This window comes from Hippoglossus stenolepis, chromosome 22 (assembly GCF_022539355.2).
Source record: "Hippoglossus stenolepis isolate QCI-W04-F060 chromosome 22, HSTE1.2, whole genome shotgun sequence".
Classification (NCBI taxonomy): domain Eukaryota; kingdom Metazoa; phylum Chordata; class Actinopteri; order Pleuronectiformes; family Pleuronectidae; genus Hippoglossus; species Hippoglossus stenolepis.
This window is the reverse complement of record NC_061504.1, coordinates 4,093,119-4,111,313: the sequence shown is the minus strand read 5'-3', so window position 1 is coordinate 4,111,313 and position 18,195 is coordinate 4,093,119. Positions and strand designations below refer to the sequence as shown.

The following is an 18,195-nucleotide window of genomic DNA, read 5'->3' as shown; positions in this document are numbered from 1 at the left end:
TTTGCAAATAAATTCTTTAAAAATCCTACAATGTGATTTCCTGGATTTTTTTTTCTCATTTTGTCTCTCATAGTTGAGGTATACCTATGATGAAAATTACAGGCCTCTCTCATCTTTTTAAGTGGGAGAACTTGCACAATTGGTGGCTGACTAAATACTTTTTTGCCCCACTGTATGTGTCCTTTAAACAAATAACACTACACCTCTGGTTGCAATTAACAGATGAACCAAGAACACAGCATGTCTTCTCCGCTGCTGTGACTTTATAAACTGGAGTCAGCCGGTAACACCATGGATTTCTCCCTGTATGACTGTTGAGTGGCGGAACAAAATGGCGACTGGAGAAAGACGCCCTTGGTCTTTACAGTAGATGTTTTCGAAAATATCTGGAGAGATACTGGTACTTTTGTCTATGTTGGCCTATATGAAGAGATAAGAAAACACACTGTTCTCTATCCCACGTATGTTGATAGTGGGATAAAACATCGTGCACAAATCTGTTCATACTGTCCAGATTTCCTTGACGTAAAACCTGGGAAAGAGTCGTCAAACGTTGTCCTCACTGAATATAATTAGCTAACAGACCCACCCGAGCTCGGGAGCTAATTAAAGAGTATCATAATCGCCTGTCAACCTCTCTCCTGTCGCTGGTGTGGCATTGAGAGGTTTCATTAGACGGCTAAAAAAAGATTTCCCCGGTGCTCAGACACCTCACTCCTCACCTTTTCTTCTCATCAAAGCACGCTCCGCAAATTGGCGGCGGCTAATCCGAGGTGGGAATTTTGGGGTTTCCGATCGCACAGACTGAGGGGAGCGCACGGAGGCTGAGCGTGCTGAGCGTGCTGAGCCTGTCATCACAGACAGCATTTATAGTCACTGGTGAGATGGTGTCGGAGAGGCAAGAATAAATAATGCAGCCGCAGTTATTGCTCTTAAACTTGACTGAGCCGTCATGATCTTTTCTTCTCATATCCCCCTGTCCTCTGCCGCTCTTTTACAGTTGTGCCGTAAACGTCCGCGCAAATTCTCCTCCTTCCTACCAGCTCACCTCTTCAGCTCAACAAAGAGTGAGGCAGCTGCAGCCCCGACAATTTCACATCGGGTGGGAAAACATCACAATGTTTTAATTGACACTCTCTTTGCAGTGTTTATACTTTTGCATTTTCTGTCAGCTCACTGTTGAGTTCAAACACTGCTGCATATCTTCCCTGTGCACAAAAAAAACAACCCCAGCTACGATTTAATTCCAATTATTACAGCTGACTACAAATCCTTCATTTATATAATATACTCTATTATTATTTCAGAGAACAAAAAAAAAAAGCTCCTCTAGGTGCTTTTACTCGACAGAGACGAAAAGTAAGAAGGAGCAGAGGCAGAGAAAATATTACGCTTTCTCTCTCTCTCTCTCTCTCTCTCTCACACACACGACTGAATAATGATGATAAATGGCGGGCTACCTGCGAGTGAGATGTATTTCTATTCCCCTATGTGATTTCTTAAGCAGCTTTTTGTTTCCCTTCCTTAAAGAGAAGTTGGCCCTCGTTGTGAATTTGAAACGAGTAACCGCGGTGTTACAGTAGCACTGATCACTCCCTCCTCACAGCACTCGGGATTTAGCCGTAATTTGACTGCGTTTACATTGTTTACGCATTAGGAAATGACATAAGCAGCAGCGCGGTGTAAAGCTCCCTCTGAACAAATCTCATCAGGTTCCCTTTTGTTTTTGCATAAATACATTTATGGGGCTGTTATTGTAAAAAAAAAAACTATGTGCGATTGTGAGTGGGGAGGTGTGCAACTGTATCTCAGTCAGTGTGCATAATCAGATTTGTAAATTTGTCACATAATTGGTAAATCTAATTCAGATTGCGTACTGTATTGAGATTTGCAAATATGTAGACAAAAATGCGAGTACATACATGAATATTAAAGCAAGTCCAAGGGCTGGAAATAGACACGAGTCATCAGTAAAGCTGGGCATACACTGTGCGATTTGAAATTTGACGTGATTTCTAAGTCGCGTGATACTTTTCAGAGTTGGACAGAGTTTAAAAAAAAAATTGACCTTGGCCACCTTTAAGGAAGGCAAAGTACGGGAATACACATCTACAGTATACGCCTAGTTTTCAAACAAAGGTGATAACACAAAGTATATATCAAATACATACTGGAAATAAGACTAATAGGATCGTTTTCACAGGAAGTATAAAACCTTTCACCTGTGTCTCCTATGAATTAAAATATCCCTCTAAAATGTGAAAGAAATGACTTTATTCTTTAATTGCTATTCCTGTCAGAGAGAAGGGACGGTGGAAAAATCCTTAAACTCAGGTCGCCATGTCCTACAATCCCCTTGTTATCCCTTGGACAATTTCCACTTGCTACCACAAGAGTATAATCACTTCTCTCTTCATTTTTAAGGTGTTAGCAACATGGCAGAAAGACAATAAGCGCTCCAGCCAATTTAATTTCATCATATCAAAACATACCAACGCATTAAAACTGCAATAGCATGAAATTGTGACACACTAAACTAAACTGAAATCAGACTTGCTGCCTCCCACACACCTGACTGGCTCTCGGGGAGAAATATACATTTTCGTACATCATTTACTTATTGTCCTCCATGTTGTTCTGCAGTCGCTGAACTGACACACATCCACACGGACAGAGGGACTCAGTGTCTCGGGCAAGGACATCCGGCTGTCACGGGGATCAAACCCACATCCTTCCAGTTACAGGACGGCCTCTGTTGCCACGAGGACACACTGACATCACATAGTGACATTAATTTATTTCCTTTTAAAAAGAGCTGACAAAAATGCCGCTCGGTGATTTAACCTGCCTTGGACCTTGATGCAGTTCTGACAGTTTGACTTCATTTCCTGCTCGTCCTTCACGTTTGGGTTTGTGAAATCTGAAACTTGTGAAACATGTATTTTTGCGATTGGTGTCCTCAGGGCACTCTTCTCTTTTTTTAAAACTTTGACAGATTTTCTTTGTCCTGATTTTACCTTTAGGTCATTTCTATTTTGTGTAGTATTTCCCTTATTCTCAACTACTCCATCATCAATAAACATTAAAATTCACCACTGACTCCAGGACTAATGAAGCTACTTAAGCATTAGCTGCAGTTTATTTTCCTATTCACTCCAAGTTTAATACTGAAAAGTCAGTGAAAATCATCAAGCTCATCAAGACATTAAACCTTTTCACGTGCTCCAGCCAGCAGCCAGTTCATTTAGCGTAACGAAACACTGGAAACAGCCAGTCTGTCAAACGGTATTAAAATCCACAAGCACCACTAAAGCTTTCCAATTAAGACATAAACTTTGTGGTTACACGGAGGGCTATGAAGCAGCCAGTTTCCATAAAAAGTGGAAAACAGGAAAACCGTTAAACTTCAGTTTTTGTAATAATTAAATGTATGTTCTATGCCTGATTTTTTTTCAACAAGAAATATGCATTATTCCCTGAGAAATTAGTGGAAATATTGAAAATAAGGCCGGATCTCACAATGTTAAAGAAAGTGAGAATTAATTATTTTTCCATATTTCCCAAAATGTTAAACTAAATTACAGAGTAGTATTAGCAACATATATATTTATTCAGATGCGGAATGCGAATATGTAGAATCTGACTTCCAAACAGTTTTTGGCTGGAAGTCTTCTGGTTTCTAGTTTGACCAATAACGTTTGAGCAGAAGCCTATTGGCTTATTGATTTATATGCATTCATAATCAGATAGCTGCTAATAGAGAAAAGTATAATACTTCCCTCTGAAATCGTGTGAGGGCACAAGTGTATAAATTGTATTAAAGTGTTTTAAAGTCAAGCACTAGGTGCAAGTTCTTCATCTTCACCATTGCCGATACTTAAATTGATTGATATCAGTTGAATATATCAGTGAGACAGTCTGTTGATGAATGTGCCACAAATGTGCTACCTTTGACTAAAATATTTAGACCGTGTTCATTGATAATTCATAAAGCCTCAGCTAAGAGAGCAATTACAGGGAAGCAAACAATAAGCTGTTGTGTTATCAGATCTTAACTATAAAAAGAAAAAGAGCAGAGACTCGCAGGTACACTGTGATCTGAGGGAGCGCTGCTAAACGCTGATGGGGCCATCTGAAGGTGGGGTTGGCCTGAAATAGCACAGTGGAGCATGAGACGGTGATGCATAGACACTTTAATCAAAGGAAAACTAAGGTTGGGGCCATTTGGCTGTTGCGGTTTTGATGAGCGTGGCCTCTCAGATAGCATCTCTACGTGTCGTTACGGAAGGTCGTTTTTGTGGTGAACTCCCTGAAAGGGCACTTAGCCCCAGTGTCGGGTAACAGCGCTGATATTCGCTCTGCCTGGGCTTCTTCTTTGTAGATATTTGAAATCAAGGCCGTCCGCGCTCGGGCTGCATTCAGGCCGCAGCTGGAGTTGTCCCAATCAGTTTCTCTCTCACATGAGAGACGTGAGAGATTTCGTTTACAATCAGTGTGAGAAGTGATTCTTGTGCGTGTGAGAGTGTGTGTGTGTGTGTGTGTGTGTGTCACTTTCTGCAGTTTTCATCAGAACCAGATGATTTGCGTTCTGCAGCTTTGCATAGAAACAGTGTGGAGAACAACTTGATTGGTGATTGGAGCACACGACAAAGACATATATTTGTCTTCACATGTGGACATTTCGCAGCGCTGCCGGGCCTTTAGTTTATAGATTACATGCCAGAGCTGATATGAACAGTCATGCAGATATAATCAGATATGAGGAGCGAATCAGAAGTGAGCTCGAAGGCCCGAGGAGGGAACCGAGCCACTTACAGTCTCGCATGACAGAATTTGGAGCGAGACTCACATGGCGCAGTCTCGCTACAGGCGTAACGATTTGATTAGCAAGTCGTCAGGACGATGTGCTAAAGCAAGGATCCTATAATAGTCCCATACGCAAGTTCATACATCAAATTCAACACGGCCCGTGACAGCTGTCTTGTCTCGTCTATGAAGTGAAAAGAGCAGGATTTGTAGCAGATGTTTCGCGGAGCGTGTGACAAAGAGTGGGCAAACTCCCTTGTTTGGCATGACAGGGTTGAGAGCTTCCCTCCTCAGCTGTCAGGAGGGAACATCTGTGTTTTGGCGAACGAGCCGTGTTTGTTCGGCGATGGAGCAATCGGCTCCCTGCAGCCGTCCGAGGTGACAGTCGCTCTGTCACGGTCCAAGTGAAGAGTGAGATAGAGATGCAGGGGTAGGGGAAGAGGGGCGGTAATCCCTATATCGAATCCAGCTGCAGAGACAGAGAGGGAAGGTCCAGCTTTTTTTTACGGTTTGACAACACTCCCAACGCCCGCCCTGCAATCTCTGTGATACCATGGGATTACACACTTGCCTTGTGCATTTCAAGGGGGAAACTTCTTACAATTGAGGGACACTGAAAATTGAATCTTATACTTTTTAAATGGTTACTGGCATGAAAGTAAAGCACGTTACAGTTTATTATTAAAGCTGCTTACAGGCAAGATATTTATGGAAAAAATACGACAGTCTTATGAGCCCCTAAGTGTCTGAAACAGGGACAAACTTTCCACTCCCACTAAATTAGACACGTAGAGTCGCCTGCCACTTAAAATGTGTTTTTTTATTTGAGCCTGACTGTGCAGGATAATATGTGCAGTTTGCACTATTGGGCAGTTTAACACGTAAAAAAACAAATGGTACAGCAAAGTCATAGATCTGACGTGAAAAATGATTCATATTTATCTCAATGAAGGAGAAATGCAATTTTTCAAATCATTGATCAGGAAATTGTAATTCTGAGTATGAATTTCAAATGGTGAGGATCATGAACATGTCCCTTATAATTCACAAGAGCAAAACTTAAAAGGGTTATTCTGTAGTAAAGTCTATCATATTGAGTCATATTCTAGACTAGTTTTATTATACCAATATTAATATAATATATTTTAGTGAAATTTACATTTAAGTTATACATTTAAAAACATCTACAGTACATTTCTTCAATGTTGATTAATGAATCAATGTGGAAAATAACTGATTTGTAACAACTAACTAAGCCTTTAGTTTTTATTCAACGTCTTGTGGAAAAATACAATACAATATATATTTAATTGAAATGATTTGCAGTGTTGTAGTTGTCTCAAAAACTCATCGTTGGCCTTCAGACGAGACAGAGAATTACACAGTTTTCCGCTCCTCCGCAAACATTATTTACTATTAATAGGCCGAGGTTCATAGAGTCTGTTACGGGCTAATGGAAAGTATGTAAACCCATCACAGGAGGAAATAAATGACACAAATGGGACAACAACGGAAAAAAGAGGTCAGACCGTGCATCCACAAATAGTCCTTGATTTAACTTCAGTGTTCAGCATTGCCCCTCTTCAGAATCAGATAAAAAAAATCTAACGGAAAATAAATTATAAAATATATTCAACTTTCCTTAAGATTCCATCAGCTTTTCTCAAGTTCATATATAAATATGTTTTTTTTCCTGTTCTTGTCAACAAACAAAATGCAGGAGTCAATGTAAATGTTTGTTAAGCTCTTAACTGCCTGCGTCTACAAAGTGTAAAATACAGAATTGTAATGGAGGAACTACTAATTAGTGGGAAAAACAAAAACTAATTAGCCTGAAACACATTTAACTTCATATTTCTTTGCTTTTAAGTTGAAATTCACGTTACCATCGTGAATGAAGCTTTAAGGAGGCCTACAGTGTATACTTTGAGTATAAAGGGATATAGCACATCAGTCTCTTTTTAACTATATGCTTAAACAGCACAGTCTTTTCATTAGAAGGGCTTCACAGTGTATTTTACATTTTAAGTGTGGAATTGGGACAAGCAGACAGTCTCTATAGACATACTGGGTAACATGCTAATGAGCTGTTAAGAGGACAGAAACCCTAATATGGCCGCCAGGAGCGGAAGAAGGGAACATAACCTGCCACTTTGTTGTTGTTCAGTCTCAGCGTCAGTACAGGAGAATAAAAAATGATTGGTCAAAGTGACGAGCTCGGGCGTCGTTCACTGAGTCTCTCGACGGACGTACAGCGAATGTTGTTATTTCTCCATCAACAGCAATAAAGTGATAGTAGACGCCGCGCAGCGCTGCTCTTCAACCTGTCGCAACTTTTTCATTCATGGTATTTTCTTTCCAGCAGTTAAAAACAAATGAAACCGCAGAATAACGTCAAAACCATTTATCTTGCATCGAAAAGAAAAGTGGTAAAATTGTATGAATGCATCATAGCAAATCATAGAAGGAAATCCGATTTGCCTTGTTCATAATTCCCGTTATTGTACGGGTATGAGGCTGACAGCATGGTCGCAGCCTGCTAATGTCACTGCTCCCTCTGATTTGATAGAGGTGGGAATTTGCTGTGGAAGCTACAATAAGATGGTTTTATTTTGTGCACGCTGAAAATCTTTTCGAGGCGACAGCTCCTCAGTTAAGCCGCTTTCAGACATGACCTGCGGGTAAAAGCCGGAGAATTGGCCACGGAGTTTACCCAGAGTTTGCCTTTCACACATGCACAACACAGGAGGGAGGTTCTCTGCACAGACGCGTTCACAACAGCAACAAATCCTCATCATTCATTTTAGAACATATCCGCATTATTCAGGCGAGATGTGGAGCAGCCGGGTGCAGCAGGCAGAGGCAGGAAGTGACAGATTAACTCCGCTGCAGAGATCACGTGGTTTTCAACACACAGACACCGGTGTCAGCTCTTATCACCACAACCTCTCTTCACATCTTCGTCGTTGTCTTGTGTATGACACCGCTTTTTCACAGGGAGATAATTGTTTTCTTGTTCTTATTTTTATTTTTGCATCTGTCAATCGTGACTCCAGCGGGGGATCACCTGCTGTGTGTATACTAGGAGGCCAGGAGAGTCTCCCTTGGACATTTGCGTTCACACATGCACCTCCTCCGGAGAAGATACGGAGGAAATGCGTAGGAGGTGCATGACTGAAAGCAGCTTTACTGTGTCCTCTCGCCAAGGTCAATCCTCAAGCGGAGTCTTTTTACAACAGGGCTCACTGGTCCGCCAACGTTCAATTTGCTTCACGGAGAGGCAAAGGGAGTGGGAGGGCAGGGCCGAACGACTGAGGCGATCAGAGTTTTGGTCGGAGACGGGGATTTCTCGCTTCATTCAGTTTTAAACAAATTCACTTTGTACTCTTGAAAGGAAATCCGATGATCTACACCGCAGGCTTATACACCACACAACAGAGCCAACTCATAACAAAGGGATAAAAGTCTAATCTCTGGATAAATTTGAGCAGACGAATCCAGGAGAACTACTGAGGTGGCACCTGTGGAAAGAATATGTATTATTCCTTCATAAAAAGGCGCTCATTTGCATTTGAAAGTACGACGCATGACAAACTGAAGACAGGAAAACGTTCCGTCTCTGCTGGCAGGAGGAGAAACACAGCACCGCAGAAAATCAGAGGATGACTTCACACGTCAATTAAGCTTCAGTTTATTAGTGTTTGTCCCCCCCCCCCATCTTCCAAACTTCAATTTGCAGTTCATGTTTCACACTTACGGCAATAATCTGCATAATATGTGTTTTCCACTGCAGAGCCTGTGACAAAAGGCATCCATATGAAGTAGTGTCGGATTGAAGTGCACAATTAAAACTTTGAACCATTATCGGCGGTTTGTAAGCCACCGACTTCGTTTCCTCTCGACACCATCGGGGACTTTGCTCCACTACATGTAGAAAATATGTGCTACCTATTCAGCACTAATTATCGTAATAATTAGGAAGACATTTATTTTAATTAGGGTTATCATCATTATCATCAGGGTTATCATCATACTTAAAGGAATAATTCAACATTTTCAAATATATGCTTACTTGCTTTTTTTTTTTTTAAAGCAAGATGAGAAGATAAGATGTATAAACCTTAATTGATCCTCTGTAGAGGAGATTCACAAATGACACAGCAGCACAAGGAAGTAGCAGTGCAATGTAGTTTATGTAGTTAAACTATTTTAATAATAAAATAAAAAGGAAATATAAATAATAATTTATATACAAGATTCTTTTCTAAAATGTGCAATAAAGATATGAGGATCTAGGCTGTGTTGTTGCCTATAGTCCCAAATGTGCATCAGTTCTTTCTTGAAAGGTACATGTTGGGTTTGACCGTGGGTGCTGTGGCGCTGTGCAGTCTAATGGCTCATTGCACCAAGGAGTCCCCCAAACGCCTTGAGTCTGTGGCTGGAGGTTGATCTTGATGCATCTGACTTGATTACATTTATGTATTTACTTATTTATTGATTAAATTCATTAAACGTTTTTTTTTTTTTTTTTAACAACACTGACATATAATCACCCAATAAAGTAATTACGCCAATTTTTGTAAACAGATAATGACCTAATTACACATCCAGCAGATATGCAGCGTCATTAGCATTCATTGGCTGTGGTGTTTCTCCAACAACTCATTCCCCTTGGAGCTTTGCGTTGGGCAGCGGAGGGAAGTATCTGGCTCCTTAGCTGCTCGAGGCTGGTACATCAGCCAGTTGATGTCTTTGTCTGCCGGGCAGGTAGTGAACAGAAGGTCTATCAGGCCTTTAACAATGGAAACAGCCTCCTGCTTTTGTCTGGCAATGACATTTTGGAAAGCTGGGAAACCGAACCGAACCACCAGTGGGATGTAAATTCACCTTCACCATAAAGCACACCCAATCAATGCAGTTTTAAATTAGGATTGAGAGGATTATATTTTCTAATGCAGTCGCTGTAGGTGGCCCTCGCTGATTTCTGTTTTTGTGACCTGAGCTTTTAAACAAGCTCAGAAGAGACGGATGACAACACGGACTTGAATCCTACAGTTCTGGAAGGTGCAAACGTAAACGTTAACGCTTCTTCTACAGCAGGAAAGAGCTGCCACACTGTGTTAAAGCAGCAGCTGGAAAAACCTGTGTGAACTGGATACAGGCTGGATCCCCTTGTTGTGTTATCTCGGCAATAACGGAGGTGAAGAGGTAAAACGGTGGATTTAGACGACTCGAGTCACGCAGCAGTATTTTTGTCGAAGTTGCTTAAGACCTCAGAGTCAAGGTCAGGATCTAAAATGGCCTCAAACTGTAACAAATCTTCAGCGACTCGCTCTGCCAAGCGCCCCCGCCGAACCACTGACAACACAGCACATTCGGGGACAATGAGATGTCATTTATAGAATTGCACCCTTAAAGAGCGCACAACAAATGATGCTGTGGAGCTTTGCCCTGTGCTGTCACCGATGACCCTTTTTTCACACACACATCATCGCCCTGAATTGCACAGCTACGTCGACCGGCCACCATTTCAGTCCAGGGTCCCATTCGTGAGGTAACCAGCGGCAATAAATCTGTCACCGTGAAGGTGAGCGTTAGCCCCGGCCGCTCTAATAGGAGCACCTGGGTGTGCACTTTGAGGTCCGTTTCAGCAAATACATAAACCTCACCATTACGGGACTATCACACTCACGATTTGAGTGAATTTCCTTCCATGTGTCCACAGCTAGATTCAACTTTCTGCTAAGTGTCATGAGGCTAACAGTCTTGGCCTTTGTGAAGGGTTACATCCGCAGGAAAACTAGGAAAAAAGCACTTTCCATTTAGGTGTTTGGTGCGTTTTTCTTTTCCTCTGGTGGATGAGTGGTTAAATGACCTGATGTTCAGATATTTTCTGTATGCCAAGCAAGCATCGGAAATTTGGAATCATTAATATCATTACTAATAAAAAGAAATTTGTCCTGCCACAGTTTCCTCAATATCTTTCACACTTTAGTCCGTGTATGCATCACAGGTATTGTAATTATAGTCATACAGGGTTTTGTCTTTGCAATTTTACAATACATCTGAGGAAACTTTTCCCAATGGCTTCATCTTATTCCTCTGTCTTTATGCCTTTTGCATTCCCTGCAATACGTGACCCACCTGCTAGGTTGCTATATTGTTAGCCTCTGTAGTTTCTAGAGGCCAACAACCACCACTTGAACACCATTCCAGGATCGGTCCAATTGTAAATCTAGCTTTTAGCAAATTGAACTAAAATGCAGTACGATGCTGAGTGATATATTATTTATTGTAATGTACTACTATTATTTATGATATTGATTCATTGTAAATACAAATATGTGTGGGTGTATAATTAATATTGTAAGGCTGTATGTGATGAAGATGGAGCTAATTTTAACTTTTTGTTGGGGAGATTTACAACAGTACATCATGTTATATAGGTTAAGTTATGCAAACATTTAGAGAAGCCATGAGCTATATTTTTTGCTGTAATGTACTAATTTAGTAGTAGTAGTAGTATGTAACTCCTGCATTCAAATACAAGTAGTACAGTAGAAAGTATATTTCTCTATGACATGTAGTGAAGTGTAAAACATCAATAGTTCAAGTACCATCAAATTGTACTGAAGTGCTGTGTTAGTGTACAAGTGATGAGATGTATTGTCAGTGATTGATCTCAGAACATCGTATCAGTCCAATCCCAGTGTTCTGTCTGAATGTAAAAGCTGTTTCATGGCAAACTGAAGGAGGCAGGATCCAGAGTGTATCTCATTGAATGTCGAGCTTTTCTTTAAGATGACTGACAATGAACTGCATCAATAAATGTTAAGCCGAGGCTCAATAAACACAGGCATTTAAAAACCTTCACAAGTGATGTCATGCTGGAGAGACAAAAGCCAGAGTGTGCTCCCCACCTGCATGTCATGATGACACAACATCTCATTTATAATTTCAGAGGGCACGCTGAACGTCTGATGCACTGATTCGAATTCCTGTGAGACACTGGCAGGTATAAAAAAAAAAGGTCATGTTCGCTTTGCCAAAATAAACTTAATTACACAAATAATCTGAGAACCCCGACGAGGTTTAGCCAATCTATATGTCAATGAGGCAGGCGGATAAGATGCGGGAGGCGGTAAATAAGGCGTAAACGCAGCTTGTAACATTGTACGCTCGCGCCATACGATACCGCGCTTCTTCCAGTAATTACCGTGCCGCTGCTGCATCCCCGATTGAAACGTGATCGTTGTCTGTCAATGATAACACACTGTGCCAGATGGTTTATGCAGTGTGGCCTCAGCTCCAACACACTTCATTAGGAAGAGGGAGTGCAGGGGGGAAAGTTGCTGCGGATGGAAGGATTAGCCACCTTGGCCTGCGTGCTCCCTTCCACTCCTCTGTAGAGCCTAGAGGGGCTTAGGGAAGCCTGTCGGGGCCGCAGAGGGTCTTCACCTCCTGTTCATGCTCCCGCTGCAAGAAGCTCCCGTTGGAGGAGCGAGGGGGAAGCAAGAGAGGATTTGGAGACAAGTGAGCTGGGGCATATTCACACCACAGCTGTAGTTTGTTTTGAAAAGCAAGGAGGAGGATAACAGCCTGCATCTCTGTGTGATGAGAGCAAATATGCATTTCGACATGCTAAGCTATTGTGAAGTTTAACCGGGAGCTCGTGGAGCAGCAACCTCTTCCTGTTCTGTGCCACGAAGCCTTCAACTCTGAGGCTCATGCTGAAAAGAACGTGCAGACTGATGCTTGGCTGTAAATGTAAATAAACCAGTGTCTAATGTTGCTGTACCAAGGTTCAAACTCCTGCTGGCTTCATGGTAACCCTCCTCTTTGTTTTCGCAGGATGAGTGAGCGATACACGCACATCGGAAGTAAAGTGGCTCTACTCGTAATGGTGCTCGTGGTCAGTGTCTGGGAGATGACCGTACCAACAGAAGGAGCTGCAGGTGAGAACGTCAGAAAAAAGATCCGTTTTATTTCTGTCTGGCTTCATAACTCTGGTTTCTCAGCCGCTGCGATAGAAACTGCTGCTGGATATCAGGTGCAACTGTCTCTACAAATTAGCTCCTTAATGGAACAAACGAATACTCCGGTGAGACGACATCACACTGGGTTAAAGCTGTCGCCTCCCGTTTCTGTCTCGGTGCAGTCTGAGCGAGTCGACGACTGCGGAGTCACAACCTGAATATGTTCACGGCGCCACTTCACAAGGCTCCACAGCTGTTTCCCTACCTTGTTACATCAGGAGCGTTATTAGCAAACAGTCTCACAGAATATGTCGGTTCTATTATCTTTTTAATAATCACTTGTAGTGTGTGCGGCTCAGTTCATGTCATGTTCCGTCTCATTGGTTGTGACAGTCACAGCAGTTTTGACTGAATCAACACTATATAAAGTGTGCAACTCTTGAGATTTGCGGCAAAACAAGATGCAATTTGTAAATAATCATGCTGTATTCTATATTTAAACCAATAAATTCCATGGAAAATAATTGGTCCTAACAAGTTATGCCTGAGTAGCCTGACTGGGTGAGATGCTCCTTTATTCACACACTCACTCACACCCTCACACACACTGAGGGTGTGAGGGTGTTTTCCTTTCTACTGGAAAAACACATTTCTTTAAACATTGTTTTTTAAAGGGTACTCCAGCTATTTAATATAACACTTACAATTTATAAAGCTGAGGGACTCATAAGAGATGGATAAAGACTAGATTCATCATCCTGCAGTTGTATGCATCAGTTTCAGTCTGTCTGGGTGTTCCTGACATCCTGCATGCACACTACTATGACATCACTGTGACCTTTGACCACTGAATTTTATCAATTCCTCTTCGAGTCCAAGAGACAGCTGGTCAAAATGTGAAAAATTATTCCCTAAAGGCAGACTTGAGATATCCTGTTTGAGGCCGAATACATGTTTTGACTTTTGACCACCAAAGTCTGATCACTTAAGTTGTGAGTCTATGTGAACATCTGTGACACATTGAAAGGATTCTCTAGAAGGGGTCTCGTGAGGTCACAGTGACCTTGACCTCCAAATTAGAATCAATTCATCCTTGTTTACAAGTGAATGTTTTTGCAAGTGAATTCCCTCAAAGCTCCAAAATTCTGCAGCCTACATTTCCCACAATGCAACTTGGTTTTGCTTCGCTCCCTCTGCCTGGTAAATTCCGTCTTGTGTTATAGTCCACACACCTGCTTTATAACCACGGTTTATTATACCCTTAAACATATAGTCTCCAGAAATAACCCTGATGTCACCGGGGGTTGTTTTCTTAGAGGTGTTAAACTGACTTTATACTGTACAGCTCTGCACAGTCTGAGTCATGCTCCTCATCACTCGTAAACTGACACTGATGTGTAAAATGGGAGTTCCCCTGTAAGAGGTGTATTGCAGTAGATGTATGGAAGGGAAAGCTTTGATGGGCAGTGACTTTACGCAGTGAACTGCTGCTCAGGAAACACGGCAAACAAGGAGGGACCATTAAAAGTTCAGCTGTATTCCTTGTTGTTTCCACCATCTGCTCCTTCAGCTCCACCTCCGATCCGACTTGTTTGATTTGCTCACCGTGTTAAGCCTCAACAGCGTCACATTGATGCAGCACTGACCTCCTGCAACACTGGGGGGAGGAATTCGGGACAAACAGACGGAGGAGTGCTGCCACAGTCGCTGCCACTTCTCCTGTGAGGTGCTTTGGAAGGAGATTTCTCACTGTGCTGCATCACAAATAAAATGTCACGGTGGTAAATGGGGGAATAATTGGATTGAAACAGCTATTTTGGAGGTATGAGTCAAACCCGTCTACCCGAGCCTCATTAAAATTGTTGGCCAATCGTCACTAGTAAACCCAGGGAGATCAATTATGGCAACTCAGCAACATTACAAGAAGAGGCCAACCCACGTTTCATCACCGGGAGTCCCATTGACAATACACCGCCTCAGGTAATTGGTGGTGTGCAGGCAGCACTGCTCTCCGACAGGATGTCCATCTGTGAACATGATCAAGACCGCGCACCTCTCTTCTCTTTTGTCGACCAATTAGACTGGAGCGCGGCGCTTTGATGTGCGCGGGCTTTGATTGGCAGCGATCCCCGCTCAAGGCCCTCATCATTTCAGCAGGAAGTGGATCCGAATAATCTTGCTTGCATTGGATTTCTCTGCGATAGCCGCCGCAACCTCCTATTTTCCCCCGGGGTGATATTTCTGGAGCTGTAAACCTGTTATCATTCAAGGGATGAAATGAACCCTGAACACATCCAAAACAGAGAAACTGTATTTCTTCCACACAAGAAGACAACGACGAAAACAAAGACCAGCAAGGAGTTTCTTCTTTTTTTTAGCATGGAGACGAGTTGATTTAGTGACAGACATATGAGCTTTGACCACTTTAAATAAGCGGTTTGTGTCAGCAAGACGACTTCACACCGTCATCTTCTCTGACAGCGATGTATAGTCGGTTTACTTTGCGCTCTGATTTAAGAAGACAGAAGGTTTGCCTGTGCTCTCTCTTGTCAGACAGCCATACTGCCACTGAAGAGCCTGTCCTGCGGTGGATGTTTACAATACAAAATTAATGAGTGCCGGTGGTCATCCTGTTCACCTCTGTGCTCGTCCTTTATTGACCGGCATGGAGGCAGAGTGGATAGAGGAGCGAGACGGATTCACTCCCGGGCCGACTGGGCTCACAAGCTGTGAGGACATCTGATTCAGTTTAATTAGCGTCTCCCGTTGTGTTATATCCAGACTTTTTAAAGAGATAATAACAATAATAACATATGACCATTTTTTTGATGAAATACATACATACATTTGTTTTAATATCACATTTATTCTATACAAAAAAAAAATCTACATTTATGGGTAGATCCTGTTTTAAAACGCCACCTTCTGTTGTGTAAACCATTTGGGACGTTTATATGTATGCATGAAAAAGTTAACACTATTTAAAAGGTGGGCAGCGCTCGCCAACAGTGACCACTCATCAGTGTGAAAGTGGAAAGATGCGATCATTTTCAATTCTATGCTGGAACTAACCTAAACCCCCACATCGACTACCATTGAGAGATGTCCCCCATCCCCTCCCGCCCCTCTCTCACACACACATCCCCCATGCCAGCGGTTTGAACGGCTCAGGACCACCTCGCTCCTCACATGGATTAGCCCCTGCCTGTGCCAGCAGTTTAAACAGCTGAGAGTAACCGTGGTCTTGGCCACCGGAAAACTCTGGAGGCGAGAAGCGCTCGACTTCCTACGACATTTCTGTCGCAAAAGAGTGTGAGCTGCTACTGGAGTCCTTGACAACATAGAACTGGTATGTCATATTTGTTGGTGTGTGTGTGTGTTTTAATTTCCAGGGAGATACACCACAGCCAAAATGTAAAAGAGTGAATATGCTCCTCTCCAGTGTTTCTTGGTTTCGAGGCACTCATCATCGTAATCCTTCCACCCCCAGTTTGCGTGTAGTGTTTTGAGTATTATGTTGCAAATTACTCTAATTAAACTTTGGTGTTTTGGGGTATTAGACTTTATGCATAATTTAGGCCTAATTTAGGGGATGTGTCCAGGATTTGTTGGTAATTTGTGTAAATAAAGACATTTGAGCTTTATTACCTTATCAAATATTAATTTAACAACTAACAGAGCAAAACAGTGACCACCCACTCTAGAATGGATGTGGTTTCTGGAGGAGATTCCCAATTCCATTGATTATTCAAAAAATCCTCATGAAAAGAGTTGCAGCCATATTATGGCTGCTAATCAAAATATCTATTCAGAAAATGAAGGGATTTTTACTTGTGTAACCACATTGTTGAGCTCTATGAGACTTTTAGTTTACTTACTGTTTTGTGTCAGTTATGTCAAAATCAGCTTATATCATGAGAAAAGTACGACAGGCATTGGATACATCTCTGTGGCACTTTCATAATGTGCCACATCTCAGAACACAGTACCTTTATATTGATGGTTGGCCGTGTGGGTGCAAGAGAGTAACAATTTTGACCTTCAAATTGTATTAGCGCGATCCCCGCAGACACACTACAGCCTTGAATTACAGTGTCCACAATGGCAAAACACTTGGCTAGAATCCGCACACATGTTGCTATGGGGGAACTTGAACCTGAGTGGAATAAAATATGTTTGATTGTTCCCACTGTGTATTTTTAGACATGGGGCACTCGGGTGGTGCAGGTGTAGTTTCAGTTTGCAGTGTGTCTTTAAAAAGGTGCTTCTCCTCCCTGTTGTAAATGTGACAACGACGTGTGTGACCTTGATGTCTGACTTACAGTGCATCCTGTGTTATAGTATGCATCAAACATTGTTGCTTACGCAGCACCTCAGACCTTCTGCACTAAAAATGACATATGTGTTGCATAAAAACACATCTTGCCCAGGAAGGAAAACTCTGCGTTCACCCTTGAGAGAGCAGTAACCAAGAGTCAGAGCCTCTACAGGTCCCAGTGTGAAGGAAAAAAACAATAAATCCACATGCTCCGTTGCATTGGGTCTGGCTCCTTGAATCTGATTGTGTTTGGAGTAAAGCAGTTGCTCATGTTTCACTCTTCAAAGCGCCCACCTACTAAATAACAGAAAGGGGACAATCTGTTCGTCAATGTTAACACAACTGTTCTGCTTGTCATTATGTCGGTTTGCACAGATCATTTCTCCGTCTGAGAGCTTTGGCTGCACACTATGCTGTTTATGAAGCAAAGCAATGATTACATTATCATTCACAACAGCCTCATGAATGATACAAATTATGCATTATTTGCAGTTTCCTCTGTCTCCAGAGACTAAACCATTAAGCCTCTCAAGTAGAGCAATTTCCGCGCCGCACAGACGGAAAGAGCCAATCTCTTCTCACTGAAAGCAGGTCTGGTTTCAAAAGATTCGCTAAAATGAACAAGTGCCTGGTTAAAACCGAAATACAGTCTGATAGTCGGCTCAGTGTTGACGGTTTATGTTGGAGTTGGGTCAAAGGAGCAGGTCAGAATTTGATCCCGAGCTGCTTTGAGGGTTTAACACATCTTAAAAGGTTATATATGATGGGGCCATCAATTCTATTCGAAAGTCAAAAATCCATTTGGATGTTGGGAGGAAAGTGTAATGATCCATTTATATGTGAATATATAGTCTAGAAACACATCGGACCGTCTGAAGTGGTTTGTCTCCTGATCCAGCAGAGGGCGATCACCATCAGCTTGACCTTTTGAATGCCCTCTTGACCTAGCAGGAAATGAAGTCGTTGCATTGTTTTGCTATGAAAATGGAGGACGCTAGCAAGCAAAGCCGTCCTGACACCAGAATACCTGGGAAGTATTTTGGGTTCAACACAGTAGATGGCAAAGTAACAATCAAGGGTTCGTTGTCTTTGTAC

At 42.1% G+C, this 18,195-nt stretch overlaps 1 protein-coding gene across 1 annotated transcript in view; it reads left to right on the top strand.

Annotated features, from left to right (window-relative positions):
- The window catches only part of LOC118101302 (chemokine-like protein TAFA-2), a 58,827-nt gene that overhangs the window by 23,546 nt on the left and 17,086 nt on the right, over positions 1 to 18,195 (top strand). Inside the window, exon 2 of the mRNA XM_035146929.2 lies at positions 12,658 to 12,761. Within this exon, the coding sequence (XP_035002820.1) occupies positions 12,659 to 12,761 (103 nt within the window). The 5' untranslated portion in view covers position 12,658. The remainder of the gene's footprint in view (positions 1 to 12,657; positions 12,762 to 18,195) is intronic.